The following is a 13,943-nucleotide window of genomic DNA, read 5'->3' as shown; positions in this document are numbered from 1 at the left end:
TGATTTTTTGTTCCGTACTCGAAATATCTGAATATTAGCACATACTCAAGTTTCATGTTTCTGCACGGCATCAGAAAAATCGTCTGCTGAAACTTTGGTAAAATAAATTAAAGAAGCACCAACGCCAGATTAAAATGTGAAATGAGCATAGAGTTAGAATGAGAAGAAAGGACATAGAATGAAAATGCAGTTGTTTCTCCACAAGCATTGGTTAGGCAGTTTTAAGGAAGGGATGTTGGCACTTTAGTTGATAATTAGAAGGGTTAGTTACAAAATGGAGCAGCCTCTGTGCCCCTTCCTTTTCTTCTTCTGCTTTGGTGGCTGCAATACTATCTTAATGGCTGCATCAAACACACCCTTCACATTCTGCATTCAACCACATGCCATTATGAGAAAAATGGATTTCTTCCTCAATCAGAAATTATTAGCTACCTGTTGTGTTTTTGAACTGCACTCAATGTATGCAGGAGCTCCAATAAGTTTCTTGAGTTCCTCCCCCTACACGGGTAAAGACAATGAGAGGCGCAAAACGGCAATTATTAGATGCTGGTAATATCTTTGTTACCTGAGCTGTAGTTATTGGAACTGCTCCAGGATGATCAATGAAGAACTGCTTATCATCTCTAAGATCTGTACATAAAAAAAATGATCATTTGATCGAAGCTCGCTCTTCAAACATACACATCCTTCTATATGCTTAACCCTAATTCAATTAATTTATAGGAGGAGAAATACAGATTGAGGTGAGTCGGCCTTCAAGACGACGTGAAATCATAGAAATACAGTAAGGATTCATAACATGCTTCTGTTACTAGCCTGTATTGATAAACTTGTTGCAAAATCCAAGCATATGATTTCATTTCCATTGTGAATTCAGAGGGAGTATTCCGAGCATGCCAACGCTCCATGCGTATGTTTACATATATACTGAGTTAATAACTATTCTAGGGACATTCTGTTGGAAATTGTTAGACATTACAATTAAATGAGAACATTGAACAGGGGCAAAACTAAATCAGATCGGTTATAGTATATATTGGCAGTTTCAACCCCTGAAACTGCCAATAGAAGAAAGAAATATAACCTATTTCTACCTTATTGAATAAGCATTAAAACTTAAAAATGAAGTGTGACACTAAAATTTAATCAACTTAAAATATGTTTATTGGTATTCCAAATTATTCTTTCAAACGGAAGTTTGATTTCTCAATCTCATAAATCTTTTCAAATTTTTTAACTTTTACATAAAACTACTGTCATACGAAACTAGATCTGTCAGCTCTCTAACCACATACCACGGAAAAAATTTGGTAGTCTAAAATTTAATATTGTGAACAACTATTTTTCTAAATCTATTTTTACAATATGAGCTCTAATGTGACATTTTACATTTTAATGTTAAGACTATTGAATCTTCAAAGTTGAATATCTTTGTTCTTTTTTTGGTTAACTTTCACTGCCATATTTCTTTCTTTGTCTTACAATAATCTTACACATGTAAACTTAGTTAAAATAAATATAATACGTAAAGGAAACATAAACATATTGTATAATTATCACTTTAGATCTAAATAATTTAAAACTTTTGATGTCATCATAGTTGAGCATTGTGAGCAATATGTTGACGGTAATAGTATTTATAAATAAACATAATTGATTTTAAGAGAAGCGTAATATAAGACATAACTAAAAACAAAGTAAACGAAGCGTTTTTTATAATTTACCCTTCATAATCTTTACATAAAGATGGATCTATCCGTTTCGTTTCTACATCCTGATTAATCTAATTATTAATTTCATTACGTTTATCGACTCTATTACAGAATAAGCTTCCAATATATATCCAATAACGCTAATACAAGTCATTAACTTAATAAAACAACCACTTTAAAAGTATCTCTTAAATAGTTAGATACTTTAACTATGATGAAAATAAGAAAGTGGCATGTGTTTGTAACCAGTAGGACTTAGTGATGGAGCACTAACATGAAAGAAATCGATGTCTTACCAAGCTTCGTTCCAACGAGAATAATTGGAACACCTGGTGCGTAATGCCTCAACTCTGGAATCCACTAACAAAAAGAAAAGGAAAGAGAGAAGAACATGGTATCAAACTACTTTGTATACAAAATGAATGGAATAACAACTAGAATCATCTCCACAATTCTGACCTTCTTTGCAATATTTTCGTAGCTGGCCTTGCTAATGAGAGAGAAGGCTAGAAGGAAAACATCAGCTCCACGATAACTCAAGGGTCTTAATCTGTTATAATCCTCCTGACCTGAGTCATAGTGTAAAACAAAGCTATAAAATGCTAAAAACCTATGATAATGTCAGAAAACGAGATATACACATTCGAAAGGAATTACCTGCAGTATCCCAGAGTCCCAGGTTTACAGTATTACCATCCACAACTACATTAGCACTGAAGTTATCAAAAACAGTCGGGACATAATCCTGCATTACAAGGCGAAATCAGGATGGGAAATTCAAGTGTGTATCAAATATCTGGACGGTTATCAGCATTACAACGTCCATTATGCATTAGCAAAAACAGAACATGCTACGAAACTCCAATTAGTAAAGCAACACCGCAGCACACACTATACGGCTTAGTGCAGAAACGTAGTTGTCAGAAAGCATAGCAAACTCAAGAAAGTGTAGTAAGAACCTTCATTTTCCAATTACAAAAACACGGTAGATGTGTATTCAGCTTTGATAAAACTGCATATCTAGCCAATAAGCACCTAGATAACAATCCATACACAACTAAATGAATAACAAAATGTACTTAATTTTTTTTGGATACAGCATCTACTTATTGCATAATAAATTCCACAATGTAAATGGTTAATTCTTCATTTAGTTAAAGGCAATAAAAGAAGGAATCATCAAAAGAATACTACCACAATATCACCACGACTAAGAAACGATTACAAACCACAAACTGTAAATGAGAATGTGCAGAGTAGTCAAATTAGGAGCAGAAGATGAATAATTGAACAAAACCCTCCTAAGAAATTGGTGATTAACTTCAAAAAGAAAAGAAGATAAAAAGAAACTGACCGTAGGAAATGTGTTGCTGGTGTAAGAAATCAACATGCAAGTTTTTCCAACAGCTCCATCACCCACAGTCACACACTTAATGAATCTCGTTGCACTCATTTCCGAATTCCACAGCTAAAAAAGATGGACAATTCTTCTTCAAGTCCAAAAAAGACTCAAAATTGATGCAAACCCATAATCAAGAATTTGAATAAAATCAGAGCAGGGAGGGCCAAAAGTGAAATTGAAGCAACAGAAGTCACCTTGAAGGAAGCAGGTAGACAGAAATGCAATGCCTGTAGTTTGCTGGCCAAAAAAAGGGAAGGACTTTATGACAGCTTTTTCAATCTCACATAAATCTTTTTCATGGATTGGGGTGGTGGGGTAGGGATGCACCACTTCCTCTCGCTTCAAATTCTTCTTTTGTTTTTGGGAGAGGAGACGCTTGAATTTCTTTTTACTAAAGCTGGATTGCTTGCCAAACTTGTTTTTGTCTGATTATTATTTAACTGTAATTAATTTTTAATCTCCATTCAGGCTTTTTAATCAACTGTGTACAATTTTGAATAACAAAATTGGTAAAATTCACTCTCTACCCCTTGACATGACCTGTATTTTAATTTGTACTACTTCAGACATGCAAGTTTGTTAGACTTTTATTTTGAGACTAATTAATATTTTATTGAGTTAGAAAACATTAATAAATGAATTGGAATTTGAACTCTGTAAAAGTGATCAAATTTGACACAATTAAAAGTTTGTTAATTTGAATTCAAAATTCTTTTTCGTTCCTTTACGAAAAGGAACGAGAAAGAGAGATAGGATGGATTCCTATTATTAGAACTTCTATTGACCAAATAAATTTTATTTTTAACTTTGTAATGGTAAAATAGCACAATGTTTAAAAATTGCAAAGAAAACCCACTAACTTGAAAAGTTTTGCAACTCAAATCACTGAGCAAGTTTTACAAGAAAATGATGGCGGTTATAATAGATGAACTTTATAATTGTTGCAACTTGAATAATTACAAGGAAAATATTGGGGAGATGAGGTCCTTTTCACTTGATAGCAAGAGAAGAGTGTACAACTCATAAAATAAAATGAATTTTTGACTCATATACTTTCACTTGTGTCAGTATTGATAAAATTCATGCTTCATGAAGCCTTCCAATAGTGATTGCTCCGATGGTTAAAATTACATTAAGTTTTGTAATGTTTGAAATACTGCATTGATTTCATATTTTAGATAATAAAACTGGTTTGGAATATGAATTCAATAAAGTGAAGAAAGTGAAATTGGGTGGGTGGGATCATATTATTAAGTAGACGACAAACAAGGTTGAGTACGAAAATATAGTATTAATTTCAAAGTCCCTAATTAATCTTGATTGAGGAAGTGACGGACCACATGCGATGAAAGCAAAGAGCCATGTGCATTGGGTGACCAAACCCCCTACCTACTTCTATAATTCATTCCATTGTAATGAGATTCCATTGGTTACCCCTTTTTAGACAGCCTAGGCTTGTAGTGATATGGTAGACCACTCACTCCTCCAAATATCTTTTGCCACAAATTATTGATGTCAAACATATACTAGTGAATAACTACAAAATTTATCAGTCGATATACAACAAAACGTAGTGTTGATATAAATCAAATCAAGGAATGTTGCATAGACATAGATTTCTTCCGAAAAAGCCTAGACGAAATGCATTTCTGTTTTATTTTGGACATTCTGTTTGTCATACACTACTACTAGTATTTATTTATTTATTTTTAGGGTTTTCAAACATGTTCCTTAAACTTAATGAAGTGTCATTTACGTTTCTTCACTTCAAAAGTGTATTAATATATTAAATTAAACGTCTAGTAACAAAAACAATACATCAAATACAGTGTTCCTACTGTACCATTGTTTACTCATCCATATAAAAAGATTATACATTTCAAATAATATTAGGTAGGGGGTATTTTAAGGACATAAATTTAATTCCCCTACTCAAATAAATTTAGGGGATAGTTATTTAATTATTTTAACAACTTTTGTCCTCAATTGATATTTTCTTAAGTCTTCAATATCTCAAATCAAGTATTACAAAAATTCAGTTCAACCCCAAGTGTTTTTTTATTACTTTTTTTTTAAGTTCGTGTTAAGTTTAATTTCATTTCCAAACAAATGCCACATGAACACCAACAAAAAAAAAAAAAAAGCAAACAAACAAAATAGTACTATATAAACTTGAATTGAATACAGAATAATTTATTAAGTGTTAATTTATTGCCTCTCAAATCCCAGACTTATTTACCTACAAACCTCAACTATTTTCAATTTATCCAAAATTTATTTCAAGTTGTAACTTTGAAAAGTTATTGCACCTTTGCCTAGTAGATAATAAAATCTAAATATTTTAATGAGTATTCTAGTAATTAAGAAGAATTCAAAGATTTAACTGTTACTCCGCGAGAAAGGGACTTTGTTTTGACTCGAGTAGTAAACAGTCGAATAGTAAAATAAATCGAATACTGCTGAGATGGAGTATAATACTAACACTAAATTCCTACTCAAACTTAACATAACTTATTATTCAGAGTGTTGCAGTCGATAGTTGGATAAAGACATACTCCTATATTTGATAAATTTTTGCTCAACACTTGGCCATCATCCATGAAACTATAGGTGTAAATCTAGACAACTCTGATAGATCCAAAAAATGCGCCTATTTTACTTTTGAAAGGATGTTCATAACCTGTTCGATGAAATGCCTGAGTCAGGTTTTCAGTCATGTAAGCTCAATGCGTGAAGTGGAGTAACCTTTTGCAAGAAACTAATGAGCAGAATGGTCCGCAATACGCTGCACACTCGTCTAACCAAGACTAAATATCTGCAAGCAAGAAACAGCTTTATGCGATTGAATCATCATTCGAGAGAAGAAGAAGAAGGAATTGCCCCTCGAGAATGGTACGAAGCCGCTTTCTCCAAGATGAAGAAATGGAGCCAATCATTGAAAGATCTCGACCTGATCGGCGGGAGGCTCGTGAACATCAACGATCATTCAAGAATCTTCGATGAGAAGCTTGAGAAGAAAATGCACACTTTCAAGTCCATCGGTAGGGAGCTCATTTTGCTGCCATCTATGCAGGAGACTTTGAAGAACAACTTGATGGATTCATTGGCTGATCAACGTTACAAAGAGTTGGAGTACTTCTGCAGACCCCACGAAAGGGATGTACTCACAGTGAGCTCGTTGACAAAGGTCGCGGACATGTTGAGCATCTCAGCTCAGCAGAGGAAGGTAGTGAGGAAGAACATCGGCCCACAGGTGACACAGCACAAGATATGGACGGGTGCACTCTTTCAGATACTCAACGGATTGAAATCCGAGGTTGAGCTTCTCAATCAACGAGGATCGAGCAAGGAGATAAGGCTGTCTCAGCAGATTCTTGCTGGCTGTCTCAAGATTCTTGAATCAGCAATGTCTTATGATGTTGAATCAAGCTCCTGGATGCGCCTCCCACCCACAAAAGGGGTGGATGCAACGCATTCCCCCAAATGGGGAGATGCTCTCGAGATGTGCATTGATCTTGTCAGCTGCTTGAGTGATGAAAGTGAGCTAACTTTCCATGTCTCAAAGCTTGAACTGATGAAAGAAGGGCTTTTTCAGATACGGGACATCTTGATTGACAAGAGCATCGGGTACAAGGAGAATCGTTACCAAGAGCACTTGGTGCAGAAGAGGTTGACAAAGACATTAGGCCACTCTTCCAAATGCCTGTTCACACTCTTGATGTACTATCTGTATGGCACCATTGTGGATGTGGAGCTGGAGGTTCGTGGAGGGGTTCATGTCGTTGGGATTGGGCAGAAGGTGTGCTTGTATGCGGGGAAGATCTTGACAGCGGACGAGGAGGAGGTGGTGAGGAGTGGGGTGAAGCAGCTGGACACGGCCATGGGGTTGTTCAAGTTCGTGTGGGAGAGTGCAGGGGTGAAGGGGGATTTGGAGGTGCAGGGCCATTTGTGGTGTGTTGGAGCTCAGAATAGGTCATTTACGTATAGAGGAAATGTCTATATGGTGCATGCTATGAATCTTTGATCTTTTTAGTATGTTTTGATTGATTTAAGTCTGTTTTCTGCAATTTTCAGTTAGCAAGAACTAGAAATTGGTAGCAAGCAATATGCTTAACTAGTTGTAAATGTTCGCAGCGCATTGCGCTGGTGTAAGACTAGTTTTACGTAACTATAGTCTATGCAATCAGCAGCAGCTCTCTCTATTATTATTATTATTATTATTATTATTATTATTATTATTATTATTATTAAGAACATCTTGATGCTTCTCTTTAATCCACCTTAACTTTCTTATTTGCTTGACATTCCTTCCCTGGGAACAACATTCATGCTGTGTTACATTACGCTCAGCAAAATTAATATTTTGCACTTCAACAAATAGTCGTATCCAGATGTTAATTGCGGCAATATTGAAGACTTGAAGTATAGCATACAAACCGAAGTAAACAATTACTGATTATATATTTTTGTAGTATTGTTGAAACGAGAATCATTATTAACCATTTAATAAAAAAAAGGTGATAAAAAACAAAAGTAAAAGCGCTAAGGTATATCAATTAATTTCATTCCTATTATGGACTGAATTAAGATTTTTATTAAAAAAAAAAAAATCCTAAAACCCTTGAAAGCACAAGATTGCATACTAAGGGCCCGAGTCTCATTAAAACCTTCATAGGGAAAACCCAGAGGAAAAAACGCCAATAAAGGAAAAAGAGTACTCGTCTAAAAATAAAAAACCTCTTTACTAGCATTCTTTTTGTGTTACTTGTTTGCTTTGTCTTTGGTTGACACTTGATGCTCCTTAATTGGATACGTGAGAACAACCTTAATTCCATAAGGCGCTGCTTTACGATAAGCTATCCATTTCTTCCAAGTAGTACGTCGCCTTAATTTGTCTCCCTACAAAATATATGTATATATATTTCAATGACATGCAACACGATCACAATTAAATTTCTTAACATAGCTTTCACAAAGAATGAAAAAAAGATCAAACCTCGACTTCAACTATATCTGAATCTCTCAAGCTGTCCAGAATCAACTTAACATCATTTGTCATCTCTTTTATCTGTCACGCCAAAGTTTGAATGCTTATTAATTACCACTACTCATCATATAAATATAAATATAGAAAAATAGAAAAGCATGAGCAATATGCATGAGACTTACTCGGTTAAAACCGGCAATCACCTCAATTGGAACCCATCCGTTGTCGATGTCCATTTGGTCTTTCAGATGAAGATCTTTGGCTAGATTATTATCACTGCAACACCAAAATTTCTTTTTAATTAGTATCTTAGTTAAAAGAAAAAAGAAATATATATAAAAAAGTACAAATGAATTAAATCGAACCAAAAATAATATTCAATTTGTTTGAGAATCTTGTGGCTCAAATCTTCTTCTTTGTTGGGAGGGAAGGAATTGGAAGGTGGATGCAAGGGTAAAGGCGGTGCTGATGGTGTTGGTGTTGGGAAGGAAGGTGGATGCATTAATGGTGGAGTAGTATAAGCTAAAGGAAAAGGCGGTGCTGGTGTTGGTGTTGGGAAGGAAGGTGGATGCAATGTTTGAGTATTGTTCCAAAAAGGCAAAGAAGGCGGTGTTGTTGGTGGTGGTGGAGAAACAAACGAAGATAATGGAGGCAGTGTTTGAGTATAAACGTAATTATGGTTGTCCCAAGAGGGTATAGGTGGTTGTGGACGAACAAACGACCAAGATACTGGCCGCGGCGTGTACGCGTATGGATGGTTATAAGGTAGCATCGGATAAGGGAAGAACACTGGCTGTGGCTGTGGCGGTGGTGGCGCCACCCGACGTCGATCATTAGGCATTGATCTTGCAGCTGACGATTTCATGGCCGACTCAGCAAATTAACTAATGAATCAGAGAGTTTGTGTGTAGGAAGAGAAGAGGACCCAAGTATATAATGATGAATGTGGCGTGGTTTCGATCGATCCTTATAGTTATAGGAGATGGATTTCTAATTAGTATCAATCTGGATGTTGATTCCTTATATACGAGTAGTACTATGATACTAGGAAACCAAATTGATGAGTAATGATATATGAGAGATAAAATAACGCGCGTAGGATCCTAATTGATGAGTATGATAACATATCTCCCATATCTCCACTGCTTGATATATGAAGGAAGCATTATATATGGCATGATATTAAATGTTTTACTCTCACAGTAAAAGAAAGGAAGCTATAAGAATATATATATGTATATATGATGAACTAAAGTTGATCAACCATGGCTGGAATCATCAGATGCAGACTTAGTAGACAGTGCCAACCAGCTTCCTACCTCATAAGTCGCCGGGCAGCAGCTCGTCGTCGTCTCTGTATAAGCACCGCCACACTCCAACGGCAGCGTATTTGCAGCAACCTTGTGCTACAGGAAAATAAGATAATATATTATACATCAAGAATTTCTTGCATAGATAGATAGCTCAGACCGCTTACCGCATCATCGAGATTAATGATTGGGGCATCATTTAGATTGACTAAAGAAGGGGTGTTAGACAACGTGGAGACTGTGACTGTAACTGCACGTTTTTCAGCCAATGGCTTGACTATGGATGGCGGTGGTGGCTGATAGTGATGAAGCTGAGGTGCCACGGTGGAGGAGGAAACTGAAGGAGGTGTGGGAACCTCAACTTGGACCTGTACAAAACTAGTGGAGTTATCAATGCTGCTGCTGTCTTTGACCATGTTTGGCCACAGGAAAGTCCCCTGTGGCTTGCAGATTCTGAACCCACTCTTCAGCCTTTGTATCTTTGCTGTCTTTTCCTCTAACTGTAATGTTTTTTTCTCAGCAGTTGCACTTAATGCATCTTGTACTTGCTGTTGTTTGCTCTTGCTCTTGCTCTCTCTCTCCACTGCTGTTTTCTCTCTCACCATATGTGTACCTCTTACTACCATTAATGAAGAGCCTGTCTTTGCTGTTTCTGTCACATTGGGAGCTAGCTTTTCAAATTTTCCCTTCACCATGTGAATAAATTGGATTAACTCATATTGTCATGAAAAACAGGTCTATCTCTAAGTCTAACAAGATGCATAGATGATGTCTCAAGGCATTAATTTGCTGTTCATTTAATACATACCTCAATGTCTTTCACAAAATCTGAGATGGTCATCAATTGTTCCTTGTACTTTTCCTAAAAAAGCAAAACATCAATGAATTTTTAGCTCAAGATACAGAAATTTGATGATCAACTTACTGAAGCTGAGCAGTATACATATAGGTATATATTAAATATACCACTGAAAGATGCACGCAGCCAAAATGGCGTTTCGAGGATTCCAATGAAGCAGCAAGCTGATCAAGCTTTTGACTTATGTCAAAACGGTTTGATTCTTCTGCGAGTGTTTGATTTTCTAGTTGCTTTTTCTTGGAAGAGATTTCACCAACTTCCCTGAAATCACATAAATCATAATTACTGATTTAAAGCTAGATACATTAATTACCTTTTTTCACTATTATGTAGGTTACATATATCAATCACCTTCTCAACTTTCCAACTTCCTCCTCCAACTGCATTTTTGTTGCCATCAATTCCAAACTCCTGTTCCAGAAACAAATATTATTAAAAAACAATAGTACTAAGATAAAGTGCATATCTTCAAACAATGATTTAACAGTTGCCACCTTTTTATTTTTGAAACATCACCCCTAAGCAGCTTCAACTCTCTAGCACATATAGGGTCTTGAGTTGGCGAGTCACCGAGTTTCCAGCCAGGAGGTGGCACCCAATATGGGTCAGTCACCCCAGCTTCCCTCCTGATGTTAACAAGATTAGCACTTTCCAACCAATACTCCATTGCTCCGTCTGGGTTGTGCCGCCTCCTGAACCTCTCCTGCTCGCCCGGAGCAAGCTTTCCGGCCATATGCTTCAGGAGATGATCAAGCAGCCCCGTGTCGCCTATCCTCTTTCTTGCTTCTGCTCTCAACTGAGGCCTCAAGATCGGTTTCTCAGCTTTTGCTCCCTTTGATTTCATCACCTCCAAAAGATTTTGCTCAGCAAGCTTGTACCTTCACATTATCTTGTTTTGATCAATAAAACTAGCAAATTAAAGAAGTAGAAATAGCTAGATACCTTGGAATATGGCTCCTAATTCACATCTACCTTTCAGCAGACCAACGATCTTTTGGATCTCTTGGAATGAGTGATTCCCTTGATCTCTTACTACCCTTTTTCTTGACCTGACTCTTCTTCTTCTTCTTCTTCTTCTTCTTCTTCTTCTTCTTCTTCTGCGTATGATTTTGCTTTTGCTTTTTGATCTCAAGCTTTGCTTTCTTTGTTTTCCTTACGCTCAAATTCCTGAAAGAGTACCTCTTTCTTTTCAAGTTCTCATTGATCTCCTTAACCTTGATTTTCTCTTCTTCTTCTTCATCATCATCATCTTCTTCTTCTTCCTCTACTCCTCCTTCTTCTTCATCTTCTTCTTCTTCTCCTTCTCCTTCTCCTTCTTCTTCTCCTTCTTCTTCTTCTCCTTCTTCTTCTTCTTCTTCTTCTTCTTCTTCTTCTTCTTCTTCTTCTTCTTCTTCTTCTTCTTCCTCCTCCTCTGCATTTTCCATATCTTCCCCTCTCTCACCATCTCCACATTTAGGGTCTTCTTCTGTAGATTCTCCACCATCAGCAGTAGCTACTAATCCCATCTGGGATTCCTCAACTCCATTGACAAGGCTTGAAGATGAGTTCTGAGCAATGTATACACCATTGTCATCACTCTCCTTATGCCTACCCAAATACTTTACTTGCCTTCTTATCCCCCATGTCACCATCCCATTCCCCTTGAGAGCCTCAGACAGACAACTACTTCCTTTCCTTTGCGCAGTCAGCCAGAAAGCTATCCAACTCTTCTGCTCCGTGAAAACCTCAGCCGGAACTGTCCTAACAAGCACTCTGGCTGCCAGCGCCGACCCCATCACAAACTTCTCATCTAAAGACGGGTGCGACTCTCTCAAGCTGTAGTTGAAGAATGCTCTTAGCGACTCCATGCTTGGATACCTCACTGCCACATTCACCTCCGTCTTCTCGCAGACCTTAACTTCGAAAAAACTACTCATTAAATAACACATAACAAATAATATTAATTAGTTGTTTTTTGTGTGAAATCTAATTTCTTGCCATAGCAACTCTGATGGAGCGGAGGTGAGCTGGGGTTCTTGGGGGTAAATGAGCGTGATCAATCTCGTAAAGATAACCATCTTTAATATTGTATTGCATCTGGGATTTATCTCCATCATTTGGAATCACGAACTGGCTATCTACGTTTATAAAGATTTGTGAATTTTAATCATCAATACTATTTGAGCTGCAAATATATGTGGAGGAAAAATGGTAAACTACATACACATATAATACTGGTACTTACCTTGAAGCAGGAGGGTACATCGAGGTAACTGCCGCGGCTCTGCCGCAACGCTGCCTTGCACCTGCACCGCCTCTTTCTGCTCCATTTCCTGCATTAATATTAATGTTCAGTCCTACTGATTAATCACTGAATCAGAAAAAAAAAATATAGACTATGCATGTTAGTAATAAACTCATTAACCATGCATATACATGTATTTTTGCAGCACATGCAAGACACACATATATTAAAAAACGAGATTTTAGGAAACAGCCAAAAAATAGGTCTTTGAAAAAAAATTTGCAATATTTTGTCAAAGCCATGCCTAATTAAGAAAAATTAGTTACATGTGATACGGTTATACCATTCCTGTCATGTGTTAAGCAAGCATCATGATAAAAGAAAAAGATTTGGGCATTTTATTTTGGGTATCTTAATAATAGTGACAATATACCACGCCATGCAGAGCATACACGCTTATTCCAAGTAAAATAAAATGTGTGATTTTGACAGCGCGTGAGACACAAATAACAGATTTAGAGAGAGAGAGGGGTAACCATGCACGGCTGATGGGCTTTCTTTGAGCGTTTCCTGTAGTAGGTCTCTATCACCATCGTCTGTCAACATTCGGCATAGAAACACATTGATCAAGAAACTGAAATTTGAAGATATATACTCATGTGATCATTAGTTATTATTGCAAAAAAGCTTGGCGATTTAGGGTTTCTGGAAAATGTCGAAAAATGTTTGAGAACTTTAATTTCCATTAATAGTAAAAAAATTAATGCTGCGGCTGCACATCAGAAAGGTGAAAACACTCTTATAGAAATTGCAGCAGACAATCAACAGGGAAAATTAATTATGTGCCCTATTAAAATTGAACAGTACAACACCCCATGCAGCACGTATACATACATAAGAAAACAATAAAGCTGCCAACTCTAGAAAATCTGAAACATGAAGATATGTTTTTTTCTTTGGCTCACAATTTTGAATCAACTAAGAAGTTTTAAACGCAAAATGAACAGGACAATTATTTTTTTCTCAAGAAGGTGATTTTTCGAATGAAGAAGAAAATTAGGGATCCAGAAATATCTGCTACTAAACTATGAAAAAAAATCAAAACTCAAAAGTTGAAAAGAAAAAAAGAAAAAGGACTGAAGAAAACTAAAGAGAGAAACAGAAAACTGCAGCGAAGTTAGCTGAAAGATCGATCGACGCTGAAATCGAGAAAAAAATTTGGATGCCATTGCGGAGACAAAAAATTTAGGATCAAACTGTAAACAGGAAACTGCAGAAAACCCTAGCTCCTATACGTTTCCCCAACAGAATGGAGTTAGGCATATAAAAATGCATGCCTGGGGAAAAGAAAATGTTGTTCTTGGAGTTAAAATCACTAAGAATAAATTTTAAGAGAAGGTTATACCTTTTCTGTGAAATATATGGGGAGAATCCCACAAACTGGAGAGG

At 36.5% G+C, this 13,943-nt stretch overlaps 3 protein-coding genes across 5 annotated transcripts; 1 reads left to right on the top strand and 2 right to left on the bottom strand.

Annotated features, from left to right (window-relative positions):
- Positions 1-84: 84 nt before the first annotated feature.
- On the bottom strand, positions 85-3,625 carry LOC131011110 (rac-like GTP-binding protein 5). Of its 3 annotated transcripts, none has more exons than XM_057938890.1 (8): positions 3,309-3,624; positions 3,067-3,202; positions 2,370-2,457; positions 2,172-2,281; positions 2,009-2,072; positions 566-630; positions 433-498; positions 85-366 (listed from the first exon to the last, which is right to left on the bottom strand). In XM_057938890.1, exons 2-8 carry the CDS (start codon positions 3,163-3,165, stop codon positions 268-270), a joined length of 591 nt encoding a protein of 196 aa, XP_057794873.1. In that variant the 5' UTR covers positions 3,166-3,202; positions 3,309-3,624; the 3' UTR covers positions 85-267. The 3 variants fall into 3 exon arrangements, with proteins under 3 accessions (XP_057794873.1, XP_057794872.1, XP_057794870.1); XM_057938889.1 differs by having other exon boundaries at positions 3,067-3,180; positions 3,309-3,531; XM_057938887.1 differs by having other exon boundaries at positions 3,067-3,625.
- Positions 3,626-5,884: 2,259 nt separating this feature from the next.
- Positions 5,885-7,138, top strand: LOC131009882 (uncharacterized). The gene has a single exon (XM_057937286.1). The coding sequence runs from the start codon at positions 5,885-5,887 to the stop codon at positions 7,136-7,138; it is 1,254 nt and encodes a 417-aa protein (XP_057793269.1).
- A 605-nt stretch (positions 7,139-7,743) lies between these two features.
- Positions 7,744-12,579, bottom strand: LOC131009881 (protein AMEIOTIC 1 homolog). The gene is made up of 13 exons (XM_057937285.1): positions 12,495-12,579; positions 12,248-12,387; positions 11,357-12,162; positions 11,243-11,323; positions 10,765-11,148; positions 10,622-10,681; positions 10,378-10,531; positions 10,220-10,273; positions 9,579-10,097; positions 9,421-9,507; positions 8,284-8,377; positions 8,111-8,182; positions 7,744-8,013 (listed from the first exon to the last, which is right to left on the bottom strand). Exons 1-11 carry the CDS (start codon positions 12,577-12,579, stop codon positions 8,375-8,377), a joined length of 2,373 nt encoding a protein of 790 aa, XP_057793268.1. The 3' UTR covers positions 7,744-8,013; positions 8,111-8,182; positions 8,284-8,374.
- Between the last annotated feature and the right edge of the window lie 1,364 nt (positions 12,580-13,943).

Source organism: Salvia miltiorrhiza, chromosome 2, assembly GCF_028751815.1.
Source record: "Salvia miltiorrhiza cultivar Shanhuang (shh) chromosome 2, IMPLAD_Smil_shh, whole genome shotgun sequence".
Lineage (NCBI taxonomy): Eukaryota > Viridiplantae > Streptophyta > Magnoliopsida > Lamiales > Lamiaceae > Salvia > Salvia miltiorrhiza.
The sequence above is the reverse complement of the archived record's forward strand: the minus strand, read 5'-3'. Positions and strand labels throughout refer to the sequence as shown.